Source organism: Amphibalanus amphitrite, unplaced genomic scaffold, assembly GCF_019059575.1.
Source record: "Amphibalanus amphitrite isolate SeventyFive unplaced genomic scaffold, NRLGWU_Aamphi_draft 000389F_arrow, whole genome shotgun sequence".
Lineage (NCBI taxonomy): Eukaryota > Metazoa > Arthropoda > Thecostraca > Balanomorpha > Balanidae > Amphibalanus > Amphibalanus amphitrite.
Window position 1 is genome coordinate 220,118 of NW_024881883.1, and position 22,223 is coordinate 242,340.

At 44.3% G+C, this 22,223-nt stretch overlaps 1 protein-coding gene across 1 annotated transcript in view; it reads right to left on the reverse strand.

The window, feature by feature from the left end:
* Positions 1 to 18,466, reverse strand: part of LOC122390280 (substance-P receptor-like) — a 52,132-nt gene extending 33,666 nt beyond the window's left edge. Inside the window, exons 1-3 of the mRNA XM_043383029.1 lie at positions 18,350 to 18,466; positions 12,650 to 12,887; positions 4,171 to 4,364 (exon numbers count right to left, since the gene is read on the reverse strand). Of these exons, the coding sequence (XP_043238964.1) occupies positions 4,171 to 4,364; positions 12,650 to 12,887; positions 18,350 to 18,391 (474 nt within the window). The 5' untranslated portion in view covers positions 18,392 to 18,466. The remainder of the gene's footprint in view (positions 1 to 4,170; positions 4,365 to 12,649; positions 12,888 to 18,349) is intronic.
* Positions 18,467 to 22,223: the final 3,757 nt, after the last annotated feature.

A 22,223-nucleotide genomic window follows, 5' to 3' on the forward strand; every position in this document is an offset into this window, starting at 1 on the left:
CGGAAGAAGTTTCCAGTTTTCTAACCATCTTGTGGCTCAAATGCTTTCCTGGCTGACATTCCTGGGAAAAGGTAGCTTTTCAACCAGTTTTCTTTTTTTGTCATCTGCTGGCAATGTTGTTTTTCATAAAATGTTATGTGGTCTTCTGGCACAGGAACTAGTCTTTTTTAGTTTGTTTTCCTTATCCGGTCGATTTACTGTTTGATCTACTGAAAGGAGGGTAATCAGCAGTAATCCATGCACCGTGCCACGGATCATGATTTGGTGTTAAAACGAATGGCATCCATGAGCACCATTTTGGCTCAGTATTTGAATATTTGGCACATAAGTGAGACACAAATATTTAAAATAAGAACATACGTGTTGGTTTCATTCACATGCTCTATTTTTCTATTCTTTTTTATAACATGGGGCGTCTAACCCAATCATCACTATCGTTTGACATCGGCAAAAAAAGCAAAAACATCTTGCTTAATTCAACTCAAGATTGCCAGCTTGAAAATGGTGGTATAGTGTTATAATTTAGCATACCAATGCGCAAAGAAATGACGCAAACTTGCTGAAAGTTTTGTCTCGTTATTTGCACTCAAATTTGATATATAGGCCTCCAAAGTTCGGAACGTTTTTTTTCTGGGCCACCCGGTATATGTACTTCAGCAACATCCTTGACTTAATGGTAAGATAAATTATAGATAAGTAACATATGTTACTTATTCTAAATACAGGTCAGATTATAATTACGATAGGGTATCGCTAAGATAGAATGGATCAACAAAAATTTCGTTCAGTGGCCCTGATCCATCGAAAGCCAGACGGCTGAAATGAAATAAGTAAAATGAAGCTCGATTAACTTCTCCCCCAATTATAACCAGTAAAACGCCTTTTGGGCGAAGAACGAGCGAGCGAGATAGTGAGCCCTGCACGTGCGGAAGGGCGAGAGGGTACTTCCAACGGGCTTGCGCAAAGCACCCTTCTAACCGGTCGCTAGCGGTGTGCCAAATTTGAACGCAATCGGCCCAGCCGTTCCTGAGATCTGGAAGCGGCATTCTGCACGTGCGCACGTGCAAGTGGGGTCCAAACTGACTTTTGCACGGCACCCTACTAACTGGCCCCAGCCGTGTACCAAATTTGAGCGCAATCGGCCCAGCCGTTCTCGAGATCTGGGAGCGCCCCCTGCACGTGCGCACGTGCTGTAGCACCCCAACCTTAACACATGCAGATGAATTATCTGATGAAGACCTAACTGTGTACCGAGTTTCAATTCAATCGGCCCAACCGTTGAACCGTTATCGAGGTTGCAATTTTGGGAGTTCTTAAAAAATGTCCAACTTTACCACGCGCCACGTGCGGTGGTTGGCAAGAACGCATGGTGGCCATCACACCACAGAACTTTTACGTCCAAGTGACATTCAGTAAAGAAGACCGCTTGTCAATCGGATGTCCCGTTCCTAAGATATTAGCTTTTGAAGAGTGTCCCCACGGCCGGCCGCTCATATTAAGGATGTTCCCTTAATTCAGTATGAACTCGCTCGCTCGCTGCGCTCGCTCGCTCGTAATCATCAAAGATAGTATTCAAGTATCAATACCTACTTTTATTAAGTGTGCTGTGTTTACGTCTTTGGGCAATGGCTTCTCGCGGATTCAAGCAAGGCCGGCAAGTAAATGATATAATTCACTAATTCAAACGAATGAGAAGAGTCGAGTGCTACGTCACGCCTGTTTAAATCACATTGGCAAAGTTCAGTGCAAATGAAGCCCGTAGTTTATTCTTTATGCACCGTAGACCAGAATTCAAAATGAGCTCATCGTTTGCCCATTGTTGCCAATGGCGGGGACTAGCCTGATCATGAGTGCCTTCTGACGTGTAGAGCATCGCGCTACTTTGTGTGGATTTCCGAATTAATGGTATGATATCATTAACTCTAAATGAAATTTGAATTTAAATTATTTATCAGAAAATAATCAAAGGCAACTAGCGAAACTGATATTTTGTCAATGCAAGAAGCAAATGTTGCTGCAGCATTGTTGAAACGTCTCACTTATTGCACTTATCAATCAGCAGATTGATATTTGTTATTTTGATAATACTATAAGTTGTGTTTACAACTAACCAGCCGCCAACCCACGAGCAGATAATTATCCTTAAGCTCCTCTTAGCTAGTGATTTTCACCTGGTTTCACTATGACTACCACCGGAGACTTTATTGGATTAGCCATTGTCAGGGAAATTAGATAAGGTTTCGCTCAGAGCTGCTGAAGCTTTTGCACAGCAACAACTTTGTTCAACCGCACCGGAAATTAAAGCGTCGGCATCCGACTCATCAACTGGCTACGTCACTGAATCTCCTCCGTTACTGGTCCGACACAGTGGCAGCTCGGCGAAAGCGATTAGAACTGCTGACCGAGGGAGGGGAGTCCCTCCCTTGGCAACATGCTCGCGACAACAGGTGTTTGAAGAGGCTAGTTTGAAAAGTGAAATTGCCTACGTTGGCTTGTCAGTTACATAAATTGTTTCAGCTGCTGTTGAAATTAAGTTTGTATCATTTTGGGCTGATCAAAAAGGTAAATTCTGGTAAGCAGGATTGATAAAAATGAGTGTCTAGTTCTTGCGCTCTTCTTATGCTTTGAAATTCTATAAAGCTAGTTCTGGTTCGGACAGTGCTGTTCTCAGTGATCTGTCTGAACGAAAGAAGAAATGGCCTTTTAAAATGATGCTCTGTCCAAGGCAGGCTTTTACTGCAGTCGCAAAATTATCTAGCTTTAGTGTCACCACGCGATTCGATCTGAAGAAAAGTCGCTTGTGTAATATGCTAGAGCTTCAATCATTATTGTGCGGTGCGTGCGGTATTAGATTAAAATATGCCTGTGATTGAAGATTGAGGATACCCTACTTATTTTTATCAAAAATGAAACGCGAAGGTTTGTGTTTGAATCCAGAAACAAAAGCAAAGGGTATATAATATTGAACCGTATGTTTCCTTGCCTGTTTCTGTAGCAAAAAACAAAAAAAAAGAAGAAGAAGAAGAAAGAGAAAACCGCTGCGGCCTAGGAGTAATAAGAGCATTATGAACACGTATGTAGTTAAAAGCAAAGACAACAACTGATAGGTTGAAGAGTCATAAATCGAATTCGTTTAAGCTGATTGAAACCCACTTTACATCTATATCATCCAGTGACATTCCGTGTCTTCTCCACAGTTTGCCAGTCATATCGCCAGTCTCCCCAGCTCCTGCCCCCCCCCCCCCCGTTCGATATCGTTATAGATTGGCTGTCGCTTCGGTCTAGGGTAGTCTATTTTACGGCATATGGCCCACTAAGTGGGCCCAAGTAAACTTGGCAAAGGACCAAGCTGGAGGCAAGGCTGGAGTTAAAGTTTGCAGAGCATTAGATAAAAGTAACATAAAACCGTCGTGAATTTCTCTTGGAAAGCTGGTGTTTCAGAAAGTCTGTGACAAACGACACAGTAAAAAAGTAATAACCACTTGGTTTCGAGTCAGAAGCCACTTTCCGTGTCATCCCCAGGGTGCGCAGACACCTTTTGTAGTGGCGAATGAAAACATAGTCAAGACAAAGTATATTTCTCTCAGTTTGAAATGCTACAACGATCGTAAAAGAATGCGAAGAAGTGTGCATAAATATTCGGTTGATGGAAATATGATCGTACATTTTCTTCGCAAATCTCGAACAGAACAGAAAGAAATTCGGTCCACTGGAGTGTGTCGAGATTTCATTTGTATGTGACCCAGGTTATGTAAGTAAGCATTGTCCAATTCAAATAATCAAGCATCGGGAATTTGAGCTGTATCTACGTTTACTTATGACCAATATCACCAGCAGATATTTTCAATAGAAAAACACAATTCTGACGAATAGTATTTGTCTATTTCACACCACCTGCAGTTGCTGACATGTTTCTGACCTGTCACTCAAGCAGATACTGACCTGTGTCTTCAGCAGATACTGACCTGTATCTGACCTGTACCTACAACAGTTACTGATCTTTATCTCCAGCAGGTACTAAACTATATCTACATCAGATACTTACCTGTATCTCCAACAGATGCTGACCTGTAGCTGACCAGTACCGCCATCAAATACTGACCTGTATCTGACCTGTACCTGCAGCCAATACTGACCAGTATCTGATCCATATCTGCAGAAGATACTGACCTGTATCTCCAGCAGATGTCTGTGTATCAGCAGCGGCAGGGCGGCAGCCATGGACACCACCCAGATACCGGCGATGATGATACCGACTCGTCGACCGGTCTGGGAGCGACGAGCCCGCAGTGGGAACATGACCGCCACGAATCGGTCGCAGGCGATAGCGGTCAGCGTCAGCACGGAGGCCGTCAGCGCGGTCACTGTGGGTCAGGGGTCACAGGGGTCAGACTGGGGTCACAGGGGGGTCAGAGAGGTCAGATTGGGGTCATGGGGGTCAGAGAGGGGCCAGAGATCAGACTGGGGTCACAGAGGGGTCAGAGAGGTCAGACTGGGTCACAGGGGGGTCAGAGAGGGGTCAGAGATCAGACTGGGGTCACGGGGGGCTAGAGAGGTCCGACTGAGGGACAGGGAAGGGTCAGAGAAGTCAGATTAGGGTCGGAAAGGGGTCAGAGATGTCAGATTTCGACCACTGGGGGATCACAGAAATCAGACTTGAGTCACAGATGAGGCTATATACGGTCAGAAAAGTTACAGCAAAGGTCACACGAGGTCATGTTGGAGTCGCAAAAGGGGCCACACAACGTCAGACTAGAGACACGCCAGATGCCATCAGCCATGCGAGAACAAATTACAGGAAAAATGCCACACGAGGTCGGAGAGGCCTGTCGCTGCCACTTCAAGTAACAAGTCACGCAAAGTTCAGAATGACGATACAGCAGATGTTGCAGATGTTGAATGATGCATTTTGCAAGTAAAATGAAAAAAGAAACATCGTTTTGAATTTGACCAGTAGCAGAAGTGAATAAGCAAAGATTTGCATTTGTACGTGGACTTTGTGTTAGTTTTCCATTAACTTCGAAAAGTTGACATTTCAAATCATGTGACATAGCTGAAACTCACTTCTAAACTCTTTACCATTTTTCGGCATTCAATATTGGTATACTCGTATGTAGAAGCCATCTTGCATGATAACATATTCATGACAAAGCATAGGCGGCGGAACGGGGAGGGCACCGGGGCACCGTGCCCCCCTTTCTTTGGTTTTGGCATTTTAACATTAGCCCTATGGACGTTGCATGGAAAGAATGGGACCAAAAGTCGGCAGTGCCCCCCCCCCTTAATTGAAGGTGTTCCGCCGCTACCGTGATAAAGAACACCCGTGAGCCTGATTTTGTTGTCCCCGGTCAAGAAGTGGCACGGTGTGAGGCCAGACTCAGGTCAGAGGCCTCCGGACGCTCCCTTACAGCTTCCAGCGACAAATGCCGACATCTCACAGAGCTAAGAGAGACACTACCTCCTGTGAACCCGCTCAGACCGGGGGATAGAGCCGCGGAAACGACCCGCACACACGCCACGCCTGGATACAGTGGCGAGGGTCGGGGATCTCAGAGACTGTGGCTCCACGCGCTGAAACGAACAGATGATTGCAATTTGCAATCATCTACCGTGAAAGCCTGGAAATGAGTTGTATTGAGTCTTCGAATTCTGTAGCTACAAAGACCGACGAACCTGCGCGATAGCTAATGGCACCAAGGCAGTTTAATGCTCGCAGATTAGTAGTTGCTATGAGGGCTCGAGCCAAAAGCTAGAAAACTATTGGACACAAGGCTGGTTGGAAATAAGAAAATGTTAGAATTGTGTTTTCTAACGACAAAATAGCCTGTTCTGTTTAGTCTTCACAGCTGCAATATAAAAAACACTTGAAGCATTTTGCATGCGTAGCAAAAACTTAGTTTAATCTTACTTTATTTATTTTCTACATTTATATTTGAAGGAAATAACAGCAATGAAACTAAACTTTCATGTTTCCAGCGCTAATATCCAATTCCAGAACTCCAACTCAAAATCATGAACACTATTTGGTTCTGATGGCGCAATGCCGAAAGCTTCTCGAAAAGTTGCTTTCTTTGGAATCTGGAATATTGGTACTTTTAGGGAACATGAGAGCTAGGGTAATTTTCTTACGATCTATTTTGGCTCTGCTCAGTTTTCTTTTTTCATCGTCCATTTTAGAATATGCAACTACCTAAGTAAGCTACATAATCCATGCTCCATGCCTGGGCCCTCTTCTTGTCATATCCATTTCTAAAAGAGGAAGGATAATGGCAGTGAAGAGTGACCTTGCACTCCACTGATACCAGCTACTTCAATGGATCAAAGATCCGTCATTCATGGAACAACAGAAAACTGATTGCATACTGTCCATCCTTTACTATCCGTTCATCCTTGTCAGTTCGAACGAACAGGCCATGTGATTTCGACACATCAAACCACATATGGCGAGGAAAATCAAAATTGATGGATATCCGACTGCCTAAAGACGCTCGATCTGTCTAGGAAGAGACTGAGACGGAACGGACGTCTGTTTTCTATTCCAGACACGAACGGACCACGAGTATAGCGAGTGGCTCAGTCAGGAATCAGCACAACAGGGTACTTCCCAGCAACTGTCACGAGCTCAGAGCCCCGCGGGACACTCATGAGACCCATTTCGTGAAGCCTGCCAGAATGAGACTTTCTGTAAGCAGTGGTATAATGCTAGTTTCTTCGCGTCGGACCAGTCCACCCGGGCTTCTAAATGTGATGGCTGTGCCTGTAGTGAAGCTGTGTACTAGCTAGGGGATGAGGTCAGTGACTCCACGCTGTCGCAGCTTAAATATTTCAGCGATATAAAAAATTATAGAACCTCAAGGGGAGCAGGTAAATCACCATGGAACATACGCATTGTCAATTCACCCGCGAGCTATAAGTTTTGCTTTGTTTAGTTCTTATTGAACTAGTTTCGTGTGCTGAGCAAATAAACGTCTTTGAAGTCTTCGTTTGCTGCTCGATTAGTTAAGTCTACGGGAATTTTAACTAGTATGTCAGTACAAAAACACTGCCGGAAGCCCCAGTAGATTCCATAGGTAAACATAACGGTTGGATGAAGGCTGTTTCGATGCAATAGCAAATTGAAAAATAAATAGAATACAATTGTAAAAAATGATAATGTTCAGCATCGGAATTTTTTTATGTATAGCAATGCCTATCAGCGATTTTCCTCAGCTTTCTGCATTCAACAACTGCAATAAAGCGCAATGGAATATATTTCTTCTAAGGATTTACTTGGGATTTCACCTTTGTCGTTTCACAAAACTTGACTTTGCTTGTTGTTGTTGTTTTTTTTGTACGCAATAATGTTGCAGAGTACACCTACCGTACCACCTACCGCAATAGGCGATTGCATATCCATTTGATTCGCAAGTGCTTCATAATTTCATATATCACTTGACATTGAGCAATATCCTTTGTTCCCCCGGTACTAAAGAAGTCAGTGAAGGCAAACTGACTATAGCCCGAAGCATTTTGACAAGTGGAAGAAAGTTGCTAGCGCTTATTCAAAACGCAAACCGCAACCGCGCCAAACACTTCCGATTCCTCTCAGCGCAAACCGTCTCCCGTGCGAGCTTCGGACATTCGGGAAACGCCGGAGCATTGATTTCCCTTGGGTGAAGCGCGAGGAATCGTCATTGGCCAGAAATGCGTGACATACGTCGGGGGGAGCCAAGAGTCATCACGATGTGTGATTCATGTCTGTCCCAGATTAGACCCGAGCAGAGCTGACCTTCACAGAGGCACTTTGGTCTTTCACGTGAAAATCCTGAGACCTTGACCCGCGTTTATGCAACATTGTGATTGCTATGCATCGAAAACATGAGCATTGTCGGGTTGTGCTACGTGCAATATGGCATATAATCATAGTATTTGCCACGTCTACTCCGTAAAATTAGTCAAGAATTCCTCGTGAGATTGCCTATTACGGTGGAGGAGTCGTGATTTAATTTGTTACTACGCTCGAAATAAGGCTCTCATGACTAGCAGGGTGTCCGGTTGGGGAAGGTGTCATGTCTTTGTACAGCCATCAAGTGAGACAGATTGTGTCTATGTGAATCCACATCATACTTCTGCATAGCTACTCTCTCTCTCTCTCCTGCATTTCGTTTCTCGATCGGAAGGATTAAGAACGCGCCTATACAGCACGGACTTAATTCCGTTAGCGTAGGCTTTGCTTCGTCAGTCTACTTTTCAAAACAACCTAACCTGTTAACCCGCGCCCGGCTGGGGGTCCTGGATTTCCACGCCTTGCTGGGGGGGGGTGTTTGAACACCCCCCCTTGTAACTCGGCTCCTGGGCCACGTAGCGATACGCGGAAGGCGGCGTTCGAAATAGCGTCAAAAATAATGACGAAATCACTTCGGTCAATTTTTTGGTCAGGTCAAAGGTCAGGTCACCAGAGGTCATTGAAGGCAAAATTTCGCCGATTTCCAGGTTGAATATCGAAAATTTCCAAGAAGCCAACGCATAACTCGGGAACCAATAGAGCTACAGCGCCGCGGAAAAGCGCATTCGATAGCCCTATTAACGCCCTTTCTGAATAATTCTCTCAGATTCGACCTAAAGTCAACGGTTTTGCCTGCAGGGGGCAAAAACTGCAAAAATAGCCGATTTTTTCGGAAACAGTTTTTCGGCAATAACTTTTGACCCAAGCCTTGTACGAGCTTACTTTTACCGGCATCGTGTTCCTCTCGTCAAGACGCATCGAATGAACTATAACTTGACCTTGAAAGGTCAACTTGAAAATTTGACCTCAGGTCAAGGTCATGACCTGACCGGAAAGGGTCATGTTGCATATCAGTCGATCCGTATCGTCGAGCTGAACACATCTAAGGCGTTTTCATCGCTCTAGCGTGCCTCTATCAAAAGTTATTTGCGAAAAACTGTTAGATACCATTCGTGACCTAAGATGACCTCAGGGCATAAACAAGGGTCACGGACACCATTTTCATGTTCAGTGTGTCTAAACCACTTGTAATTCAGTGTTTGGGAGTGTTTATAATGTCTTTCGTCCAAAAGAGGCGCATTTCAATTTTCTCCCATTGACTTATAATGGGGAGGTCGCAAAATTGACCTGACCTTAGGTCACCGGTATTAAAATTTCGAGATATACATTTTATAGATACTGTTAACCTTATCAATCGCTGAAAGTTTCAAAGCGATCGGTCACTCGGTGTAGCTATGACAGACATTGAAACTTTTTATGAGGTAAGGTTACTTCAAGTGACCTGGTGACCTGACCTTGAATGACCTTGGTCTGAAATTTTAACAACATGTGTAGAATTGATGTATGATAAGGTGTACCAAAAACGGCGGCGCTCCGCGCCGCCGTTTTTGAGATATTCGCGAAAAACCACAAGGGGGGGGGTGTTCAAACACCCCCCCCCCCCAGCAGGGCGCGGGTTAATCTTTTAAAATTCGTGTCTGACCTAACCATTCGTCTTTCTGGTTACTAGCTACACTGGCATGTTTCAAATTCAATTACAGAATCCTTTTCAAGTCGGAAGTGCTTGTCGTGACATCGGATATGATGAGGTTGTAAGCTGACAGGTCACGCACGGGCCACGCACATTTTCAGTCACGGATGAGAGGAAAGTGAGGCGAGGGGCAGAGCTCCTTTCATAATGTGACTAAGTGCATACAAGCGTGCGTTAACTTAAGTTGGTTTGCAAACGCGTGCCATACATTAAATATCAGAGGATTGTGGTTTTTCACAAGAATGTTTACAATTCTTGTAAGAATGTTTACAAATGAAGGTGACGCAATTGAAAATGACTGGAAAAGTTACAGCCGACGAGGTAAACAAGAGCAGATACGGTTATTTTCAATTTTGCTTTTAGGTGATGGAGATTTCACAACCACTACTGTTTTTCATACAACCTTTCAATAAATAAGTTTATTGAAACGATTAAATGGACTGTGTGCTTTCTTGCGCCTTAACCGATAATCAGCAAGATACATTAAATGAAAATATGGCACATGCAGCGGCGTTAATCGACATTCACACCGTCCTGTTCCCATACAAGTTGAGCCAGTGCGTTTGAAGCAAAATTTACGGGACATATAGCATTGAGTATCCACCACCGTCGAACTTATGAACTTAGTCTCTTATGAAAGTGCTTATGAACGAGTCTCTCGAATGGAACATGGCCAGACCCAGGACTGTAAGCGCATTATGAGATAATGGCATTACTGTACGGACAAATCGAATTCCGGTTGATATTGAGAGCATTCAAGTTTCAACGAGAGTTTACTTTTTTGGAACTCAAATCGCAAACGCAATATAAAACTAAAACACTTCTCCATGCAGTAAAATAATCAGAATATGAAAACATGAACATCAACCCTTCTGAGAAAGGCACACATATTTTACTCAATTATGTGGTCTTGACAAAGCTCGCTCGCAGTTGCTGAGCGCGGATGACTGATTCCTGCGCGATGGTAGAGTCCAGGAACATCATTGTCCCGCTTCGTAAATATTGCTATTGTATCTGGGAGATAGTAACTGAAACTAAAACAATCTATAGCGGCCATCTTTTGCGGGACCATCAACCATGGAAGCTGCTAGTGGCTTTAGAGGGAAGCTTCAGTTCGTGGAAAGCTTCTTTCTCTTCGATCAAGCCTCAGGGCAATATGAAACTATTCAGTAATAACCGCTATCGCCTCGAGCTCGTGGTATTTCTGGTATACTCTGACGCAAATCCAACTTTGGTTAATGCCCCGACTTCCCGGGGTCAGCAAAGGGGCAGCCAATGGTCGCCTTGAGATTTTACGTCACTTGTGACCATGGCAACACAATAGGCGATCTTTGGCGATCGGAGACGATTTAATGAAATCTACGAGCGTCGTGTGTTGGCGTAGTAACACAAAATGCTGCACGGATAAACCTGCTAAGCTGCTGCTAAGATAAACCGCCTGTCTTCAAAGCTCGGCTGTTTTAAATCACTTCTTCACAATTGCATTGTTACAACTTCCGAGCAGCAAACTATGCCTTAGTTTCTCAGACAGATATGCTACTCGGGGTATATCTATCTCAGAAAAGTATTTCTAGACCTGTCTCCAGCTACTTTACCCGACCTGACCGCTCTTTATCTCCGGCAGTCGCAGATGCGCCATTTTCCTCCTCGGTAACTGATTTCCTGCGCAATATGTCATCCTGTTGCTGACTCAGGGCGCTGGGGTCGCGTCGAGTCGCGTCGGGTTCGCGTCTATTTGCGCCGATTCAGAGCAGAGGGTCGCTCAATCAGAACAAAGAATCTCTGACTCGGACCAGAGACTCTTAATCAAACCAGATAATTGCCGACTCAGAGCAGAGAATCGCCCATCTAACTTCATCAGAGAATCTCTGACTCCGGGCAAAAAATGTATGACTCAGAGGAGAATGTTGCCGATCCAAACCAAAGAATCGCCTATTCAGAGCAGGAAGACACCGATTCAGACAAGAAAACCATCGATTCAGAACAGAAAATCACCGATTCAGAGCATAGACTCTCCGAGCGCCCGCCGAACGGCGACTGTGAGCCGCGGTTCGACGTCTGAACGTCAGCCCAATAATGTCATCAGGAAAACGTGATGCTATCAGGAGAACACGATAGAGCCATCAGGACCAGATATATCTGACGCCGCCGGTCAATACGGCGGTACAAAATCCCCTCTCTGGGACTTTTTGCTCACAGAAGGTTTGTTCATAACATGTGGGTAGAAAATACTGCGCGTGGGATCATGACGTCAATTGTCATGAAGAGATGTAAGACTCCAAGAGAAAGCGAACTAAAAGGGTAGCTTATGTCGGGGCTAGAGAAAATGGAAAGCAAGACGGTAAGCCTATTTGCCTGTGACAACCCCGTCATTCTCATCTTCGTAAATATACACATTAAACTCCAAACAGACGTAGCCCACCACAATATCACACTCAATTCCTTTTTAGCAGCTATTCAACTCACTATGCCACCAATATAGGTCTGCGAACACTAATGAAACATGTTGAACGTGCAGCGTTCGCTGTGTCAATTGACGCTTCAAACTACTATAGAGCGCGCCAGAATCGACAGATTTATCCACGTAATCGACATCATCCCCCGATCTGGTCAGCTGTAAAATGATCGCCCATCAGCAGGCTAACAACGCTTGGAACGTGACCTCGCGCTGCCCGCAGGGCGCGAGGTGGAGCTGCGTTTGACCTCGGGGTGGCTATCGACGCAGTTACCGAAATATTGTGGTATCGGGGCTGTTTGAGGGATCGGAGGCCGCAGGGAGATGGTGAGTAGGGATTTGATTAGTGTCGAATCGTTAAAATGATGAGCAGAGTTCTTGCAAAAAGTTTTGAGTGCATAAATGGTCTGGGGTTTGCAAATGTCAAAAGCACTCCCCAGCGATGAGAGGATCAAGAATGTCCTAAGCTTCATATTCCATCCTAAAATCATTACATAGAACACACTCCTCCAAAATCATCATCATTCTTTATTTACTTACCGTACATCATCTCCACACTCACTCAAACACCACACCCCATCACTCTCTCCTTTCCGTAAAAATCCCTCCCCTCTTTCCTTTCCATCAAATGTATCCCACATTTTCCACATGAACCCCATTCCCCAGCCAGTATACTCACTCTGCGCGAAACCGTTGAAGCGACACCAAAAGGCGCCAAGTGGGTAATGCCGGTGTCTGGATATATCTTGAACCAGATGAACCCACATGCAGAGTAGAAGTATGCTGATGTCGGCGACGGCTAGGTTGACAAGATAGGCAGTGATCGCACTGCGCATGCGTCGAGATGTGGCGACAATGACGATGACGCCGACATTTCCCACCAGAGAGCCGATGAAGACTGCGGCGTAGAAGACGATCTGCCAAACGAAATGACATGGTCAGAAGACAGTATGTGACACTATGACATTTGTGACAATGTGTCAGGGACGATGGATCAAGCAAGGTGACAATGAATCAGAAGACATTTTGCCATATGATGTGACAATGAGCCAAAAGGCGATATGCGTGGCGTTTGACAACGTGGCAGAAAACGATTTAAGATCAAACAAGGTGTTAGAAAAAAAAAATATCAAAGAAGACGATTGTGACGGCGATTGCTACAAGGTCAGCTTGCTATCGACGGACTTCTGGTTGCATTATTTTAAACATGTGCGTAGGGGCAATTCATAGTTATTCACTTTACGTCTACTTCTACATGGTGAAATGACATCAACCACATTACATATCGCAGAAGCATTCGTCTATGGCGAGCCTACTCGTAAATATACCCGGAAGAAACCATACATGATGCTATAATAATGATACCAAAATAGAAATTCTGACGCCCGCTCTATTTCAAATTGTTTTTGTTTCCCTGTCCGGGAAGCATTCAACTCACGCGACCATTTTCACACCCGCTGAAGAAGGCATAATTTCGTTAGAGCATTGAGGAATGATAAGCAGCGTAATACCCCCAGTTTTATAACTTTTTCAAAGAACATTTCACACATATGCTAACACAGCTCGTTCACAAATGAATGAACATTCACAAAGAGAAACATGAGATAAGGCGAATTTGAGCCGAAACAGACACATAAAACTGCACTCCGGTATGCAGGGATTAGACTGATGGCGAGATATGACGTCATATTGTGTCGCTGTGTTGCGGAAAGGATTTTCAAATATTTCAGAACCCGTCCTCATTGCTACATTTGCTTTGTGTGGCGTACAGAGCAGAACTGGTTGCAGCGGTCTAGGTTATGCGCGTATAAATACCCATTTCCTTTATTTAGTTGCGCATTAACCAATAGTGGCATGTGATGTCACAAGTCACCTAAACCTCATAGGATTTACCCAAATACAGAGTTTTGTAGCTTAGCAAAAAAGCTAATATCGGCTAAATAAACAACGAACGGGGCAATCGTCTCGGAATAGTACAGTGATGAGGCGAGGGGGAATGAGCATCAGTTTTCAATGCGCTTAACCGAATGCACCGCGTTTGCCGCAGTGCGCCACATTTGTCCACATGCGCTATTTTTGCCCCAAATCGCACAACTTTGTCAAATATGGTCCGATAAAGGTGCAATTCGTTGGAAGGATGCATGGCATAACGACAGGAATAAATGCACCACTTTTGTCGCAATGCGCCACATTTGTCACTAGGCGCCATTTCAACCAAATACGATTAAGAATAATAAAATGACACGAGTAGGAGAAGGGTTAGGAACTCTTTTTTTAGTTAATCAGTTAATCTGATAGTCTGTGACCTCACATGACCCAGTGGTAGTGGTAGGTGTAGGTGTAGTGGTAGTGGTAGTAGTATTGGTAGGGGTAGTGGTAGGGGTAGTGGTAGGGGTAATGGTAGGGGTTGTGTAGTGGTAGGGGTAGTGGTAGGGGTAGAAGTAGGGGTAGTGGTAGGGGTAGTGGTAGGGGTAGTGGTAGGAGTAGTGGTATGGGTAGAAGTAGTAGAAGTATGGCCCAGCTGCCGATCCAATGTGACGTGGTAACCTATACGACCTGGCCTGACCGAAGGTGACATGGCCTGACCCAGTGTGACCAAGGATGACCAACTTGACCTGACTTGACCCCGTACGACCCAAATTTCATCCAACTATGCCCTCAGAATAGTTATCATGTTCAAAAATTTCCTCCGCACGTTCCCGTCCATATTTCTGCTTCCAGACGACAGATCAATTTAAATCAAATACCATTCGAAAGCAAATTGGCTGCTGCCGCATTTTCTGGCTACGCCGCGAAGCAAGTGGCGCAGCCGCTTGCGTAAACACTAGTTGCATGCCAGAGCCATGAAGTTCTTGATGTCACTTTGTGGGTGAAACTGTCCGTAATGAATAGTATATCCGCGGTATTGTTAAGAGGTGATTTAGTTTAGAGTGTAGAGGTGTTTAGAGGTGAACTCCTTTCCAAGGGTCAAAAGAAAGAAGAATAGAGATAGCGACAGCCGCGTGTATTCTTTCTCTTTTTTGTAGCTGTGGAAACATGGGCGGGAAGGTGAACGATGGCAACGGATTTTGGCGCCCGGTTTTCCAAGAACAAGTAAGAAGAAATGCAGCTTTTAAATAAACGAAGGAAGGTCGTTACTGATTGTACGTTAAGATGCTTTTTCTTGCTAAGCTAAAAAGTCAAAGTATTAATTAACCTGAACAGAATACGGTAAATACAACAAACTCAAGGCATCAACAGGACGCGGTGTCACAGTAGGCCTCATTTTATATTCCTAGGAGCAAGGTCGTATTGGTGACGAACAATGACTAATTGTTCAGTTTTCAGTAACCATGTGCCCATGCCAGTTCACCAGTGATTTTCCTTCCCGCCCTTGTATGCTGTTTTCGTCTGGACCCGTGTCAATCCGGTATAAAAAGATCCCAGACGTCTGATATCGGCCACACTTACTATTGCATTTACACCCAGAAATGATCCACGGAACTATGCAGACATACTCCCAAAAAACGGTGGATCGGCTCGTCCTTTACAGTGAACCGGCTTGTGTGCGCATGGTTGCATGCAAAATGCGTACCAACGCACGCAGCTCGCTTTGATTCTTTCTAAAGGGACCGTCTTACTTCACATCAAGGCTGTAGGGTTCAGCCATGCGTCTGCATCGCTGATCCATGCAGTTATGTCTGCTATCAATACATAGGCACCAATCAGACCTTTGTCATCCATTTAATTTTTCACATTATGTGCACGCAACTACAAAAAAGAGGCAAGAACCACCGGCGCAATGAACAATGCGATTTTGAGGCTTGACTATCATATTAGTGACAAAGGAAGTGTTAGACAACTGATGCCGTGGTGTATAAACAAGGAAAACTTTTGTTTACAATGCATTGTCAACAAAGTAGCAGTCCTTGGTGGCTTAAAATAGACCGACAATGGTCGTTGACCCTTTAGCATCAATGTAGCTTCTTTAGTAGACTGACTTTGGAACAGAGCATTAACAAACGAAACTGCACTAACTCGGCTGTGCCTGACTTGGTGGATGTACTTTTCCACGTGGTTGTCCCTAAATTAGCGAAGATTGTCTCCAGAAAACCACCTATGTACCACTCTCATGTTATGCAAATGTAATCGGTTTCCCATCGCGGTGAGTGTATAAGAATAGCGTCTCAGCCCATTCAAACCGCCACTTGATCCAGTGAAGCAAAGTTAGAGCATCATATAGCATTGCACGCTTTTAGATAAGTGAAATATCTGTTTGAAACTTCGGATATTCATGCGAAGATAGTATTTTTGTTGAGAAAGGTGCCTGGCGTATACAATTGTTATTTAATTTAATATTCTTGCAAAGTTTAGATATGTTTAATGTAATGAGGACGTTACTCCAGCAGGAATCGTTTCCAGACCGGTACTTTTTGGAAGCCAAGTCGCTATTGCAAAGCAATCCATGGTGGACTTAGTGCAGCCATTACACCCCAAGAAATCTACAGCAGAGTCGCACGTTTTTTTTTTAATTTTTAACAGGTGCCAAGCAAGACGACAATTGATATAGTTCGTTTTTCTTAAGTTTGCCCCTCACTGTAAACGTCTTTTTGAACACAGCACGAGAATTGCTAGCTGAATTACTGAGAAAACTGGTTAGCGCACATTGTATTGTAGATATGAATAATATTATCAAAATAAGTTTTGAACACCGACGATTTAACGTTATGTTAAGCGCCGTGCAATTTATTTATTAGTTCAGACATAATTGCTGAGAAGTCGTCTATCCCTGTGGGGCTGTAGGTATTGGCAAATACGAGCTACGAGTCTGTGAAAAAGTAAATAAATTTGATGAAATTGATCGTCTGTGAAATCTGGTGAAATCAATGTGCGCCAACCAGTTTTCTCAGTAATTCAGCTAGCAATTCTCGTGCTGTGTTCAAAAAGACGTTTACAGTGAGGGGCAAACTTAAGAAAAACGAACTATAGTTCAATTAATATTAGTCAAGCTTAAGTGTTAATGCGTAAAAACATGTTAAGGGTGGTAAAGGTATAACCAAGAGTAGCCATAGCAACAAAAGTTTGCGAAGATGAAAAAGTAGGCGATATCGTGTCGAAAATGCGAGTAGACGCTGAAAACCAGTTCGTCTGAACAATGCCGGTAGCATGATTGGCAATTTGTTTCCGGGGTTCTGTTGTTGACGTGTCCTATGTGAAATAATTTAGCACTGCCGCATCGAAACTGGCCTTTGATATCACTCTTGAAGCTAGCTTTAGAGGCAGTCAAGCGAAGGAAATGGATATTTGCTCCCGAAAGCAGCCACTTCACGTCTGCGAGAAAAATAAAGACAGCATAAAATTGCGTGGTTTATAACAATGTACCCAGCAGCGTCACGGTTCAAAGGCTCGTGAACATTACAAGCAATGACACTACATAGTGTAAAATGTAACGGGCTTGCGACGCTATGAAAATACACTTACTTGTTTCTAAAGAACATGCATATTACTTGATTTTATTGCAGCTAATTAGTGTGCGATTTTCTCGTAAGGAGGGTGCAGACCCGTATTTGGCATAGTAAATTGTGATGCACAAAACGATCAATACTGTGGTAATATGAGCACGAACACGAGCGTCTAAAATGTTGTGCGTGCGACCTGCGCTAAGCTATCAAAACTTACTATAGGCACGAGGTAAGTTATGATACCCTGGGTGGAGACCTTCATTTCACGTCTAGTTAGACGCGTCTAAGTCTTAGACGCGTCTAGCTGGACGGCGGCGGCGTCTATCTGGCGACGGCTAACTTTAGACACGTGTAGCTTGGGAGTCTCCGTCCAACAGTTAGACGCCAAGTTAGACGCCAACTTGGACGTCTGCTCAGTTAGACGCCACTTGGACGCCAGTGGAAGTCTCCATCCCCCCTTTTCCTTTCCGAGCATTTTATCCCCGTTATAGTTGAACTATAACTTGCAGTTCTATAAGGCATATGTTGTGCCTGACAATAAAATGACGCGTTTGTTACATCATTTTTTACCTTTACCGTAGTTATGCTAGGAGCCGGATTTTGTGTTCCTTAGAGTTAACATAGTGTAATAAATAAGGTTATTTATTACACTATGGAGTTACCTTAGTGTATGTCTAGTACCAACAAACCACAGACATATAACATGAAAATGCTTACAAAGTTATGCTGGATTCCTGAGACATGTTTTACCTAGACAAAAAATAGAGAGCTCATTGCATTAAGATTTCTTCAAGTATAATCCAGTAGAAAATAACCTATCAGTAACAGAAGTCGGTTGACAAAGTAGTCTGGCGTGGAATTTATAGACGCTGCTTCATCGGCCTCGAGTCGCGGCCACACCACGTGACCAACAGCGTGGAGACTGCCATTGAACGAACCTTAATCACGTGGCCGGTCTCCAAGGCCGGTAGTGGCGGCATGTCATTCTCGGAGAAGTTGTAGTTGCCAAAGATGTCCGTGCTGAAGTTGAGACATTCTGAGCCCTCCAAATCCGGATTCATGGCCTGTGGCAGAATTGAAACATGTCAATGATGTGATACGGAACGCTGTTTATAGTTGCGGAACATTGTTTTGGTGGTTTGTCACTAGTGTCCGTTTTATGCAGGTAGTATTGTTTGTAATATCGAACATACCTTTTTAACATCGAGCTTTTATCATGCCATTCCTTTTAGGATGTCTGATTTAGGGCTGTATTATTGTGTTGGGGTGAAAATAAAATTTGACCATAAAAACTCTCGAATAAAATTCACCGTGCGTAGCAAGCATTTTATAGAATCAACCAGTGAACGTAACCTGATTTTAACTATTGATTTCCCACGGTAATACCCCTTACTGCGACACATGACGGTACAAAATGAAAGGTAGGGTGGTGTAGCACGAAGTCATGATAGCGAGTTACTGCCGTGTCCAGTTTGGTGGGAACACATTCCACTCACCCATATGGCAGCCATTTATTTGAACGATCGAGGTCGTTGGCAGCACTTATGGAAGTGCCTGATGTGAGAGCTGGACAACTATCTGGGGTGTCCCAGTTTGGAGTTAGTTGAAATTTAATGCCAAATGAATGGTATAAGTCGCATTATGTCGCATTAGCGAAAATATGACCGGAAATTTGATTCGTTCAAGTGGTTAGTGAGTCGCTGTGATCTGATGCTATGGTCAGACGTAAAACAAACGGCTGCGTTCTGATTTCAATAATAGGTACCAGTATAACGCCTTTTGGGGCGACTAACGGAGCGAGCGAGAGGGTGGGCCTTGCACGTGCGAAATTGCGAGGGGGTACCTCCAACTGATTTGTGCACGGCACCCTACTAACCGCTCTCCAGCGATGTGCCAAATTTGGGCACAATCGGCCCAGCCGTTCTCGAGATCTGGAAGCGGCACCCTGCACGTGCGCACGTGCAAAATGGGTCCCAACTGACTTGTGCACGGCACCCTACTAACCGGTCCCTAACTGTGTACCAAATTTGAGCGCAATCGGTCGAGCCGTTCTCGAGACCTGGAAACGACCCCTGCACGTGCGCACGTGCAGCAGCACCCCCAACTCTGGCACATGGATATGCAGTGCCTAGTGGGTGCCTACCTTCATGCCAACTTTCAGCGCAATCGGCCAAGTAGTTACCGAGATATTGCAACAATTACAAAACTGACACCTCTTCGTTTTGCACGTGGCACGTGCATAATGGGTCACCCACGTGCATCAGGAATAGTCCAATACTTGGTAGAAGGAATGAAGCTACCCTACAAAAATTACCGCATGTAAATCGGTCAAGTAGTTGCTGAGATATAAGCCTCGCAAAAGCGTCCGCACGGCCGGCCGGCCGGCCGGCCGCTCATACTCAGAAATTTCCGTTAACCCTCGCCCCGTTGGGGGGGGGGCCATTTTGGCCCCCCCCCTGTGGTTTTTCCTGAATAGCAAGAAAACGGCGGCGCGCAGCGCCGCCAAATTTTTAGTACCTTCCCGGGCATCAATTTGACACCTTCACACCAAATTTCAAGTCTTAGGTCACCTTAGGTCAGGAGTTATTGAGGTCAAACTGAGGTCATGTTCGAACAAAAATGAGCAAAAAACATGCAATCTTGAAACGCTCACCAAATCTACAGTTATCAAGCAATTTCAAAGTTCTTTATATGGTCTAGTAGACAAAACGCGGCGCTACAAAACTGCTATCTCGGATTTTCAAAATTTTTGGTTTTTGACAAAAAAAATCAAAAAACTGATTTTTTTAGAAAAACTTTGTAAAAATACAAAAATTTTCTGAATGTCAAAAAAACCGGAATATATGTGATAGTCCCAGCGCTCTTCTATATACTTACCAAATTTCAGATCGATATCTCGTTTTTTGGCCAAGTTATAGCGAAAAAACTGTTCAAAAATGATGACGTCAAATTTTTGAACTCAATTTTTAGCAATTCTAGACCACGTACGGCAAAACAAAGACCACCATTGAACTCCCCGTGACGAGCTGCATCGATTCGGTACCCATTTTATGCAAAAATATTAACTTTGAAATTTGACCTAATTTGACCTGACCTTGACCTGACCTTGACCTGACCTTGATCAAAACGTGATCTAAGCTGGCCCCAAAGGCTGCCTGACCCATATAATCGCATTTGTCATGTAAAATGGACCATAAAACATGTATCACACGACACTTTCATATTGTGACCCCCCCGTGACCTGACCTCTGTGACCTGACCTGGTATCAGTGACCTCAAATAGCAAAATATGTGTTTGAAGAACATTTCCCCATCGATGATTTTCAATGAAATGCATTTTACTCGATTTTACAACTCATTTCTTGAAGTGCCTGTAAACGGTGAAAATTGGACCTTTGACCTGACCTGTGACGTCATCGGTTTGACCTAGGTCAATAAAATTGGGTCACAAGGTAGTTCCCCGTTGGGGCTATCCAACGCCGTTTACCGCTTGTCGCTATGTTGCGTGGTTCTCGAGATCTTAGGGGGGGCCAAAATGGCCCCCCCCCAACCGGGCGCGTTGCTCGGCAGAGCCCAACGGGGCGCGGGTTAATCTAAGGAAAGACTACGCTCGCTTCGCTCGCTCCGTAATAAACTGTTATAGGCTACACACTTAGACGGTCATTATAAGTTTTATAACTTTCATACGCCATAAAATACACATATAAATCCTAAGATGGTGACTTAAAATGGTTGTCATTGATTAAATAGCAAATGTGTACAGTAAATTTAACTCTTACGTGAGCCGAAATTGAGGCATTGACCAGTGCTGCAGGTGGACATGTTGTTATAGTCAAGGCTGATTGGAATGGAACTTGAAAGAAAATCACATTTAGGTTGCCAAGTTGTTTGCTAATACAAGTTTGCTACAAAGTGCAAACTTTTTCCCTATTATTTCACTTCAATTCTTCAAATTTGTCAAGCCTGCTACAGTGCGCCTTTCTGTGGTATGTAGGTCTTCTGAGCGAATTCAATTTGACCAGAGTTTATCGGTGAAAACATTCTGAGTTCTGGGGGCTTTATGCTGAACGCAGTTCACAATCTGAATCGGGGGTCGCGGCTTTAACCCGCGCACCGACGGGGGGGGGCGGATATCCGCCCCCCCTGAGGTTTTTCGCGAATAGCGGGAAAACCGCGGCGCGTAGCGCCGCGAAATTTGGTATGACTATAACCTCATCAATTTTACACATGGTGTGCAAGTTTGAACCTCCTACCTTTTAAGGTCAGGTCACCAGGTCACTTTGAATGACCCAACCTAAAGTCACTTTTTTGCAACTTTGTCACCGTGCCAGAGCTACAGTAGATGTCGGAGGCCTTTGAAAGTCGCAGGATATTATTAGGTCATTAGTAGCTACGATTTGTATATCTCGGAATTTTGATGTCGGTGACCTAAGGTCAGGTCAATTTCGCGACCTCCCCATTATAAGTCAATGGGGGAAAAATCAACTCCCTGTTTTTACCACTAAAACGGGTCGGAATGGCCCCATATACCATACATGACTTCATATACGATCAACCTTCACTACCTTGAGTTCTGTTTTGCTGTTGGGCAGCTGTGAGGTCATGTGACGTCATCAAAGGTCACCAAAGGTTTTTGGCCAATAACTCCGTACAGGAACAAGATACAGACGCGTGGATGGTCTCATTGTGTTCAGCTCGTCAAGACGCATCGAATGATATACATGATGACCTCGAGGTCACGTGACCTGAGGTCAACCTTTGACCTTGACCTTTCGAGGTCAACATATATATCATTCGATGCGGATTGACGAG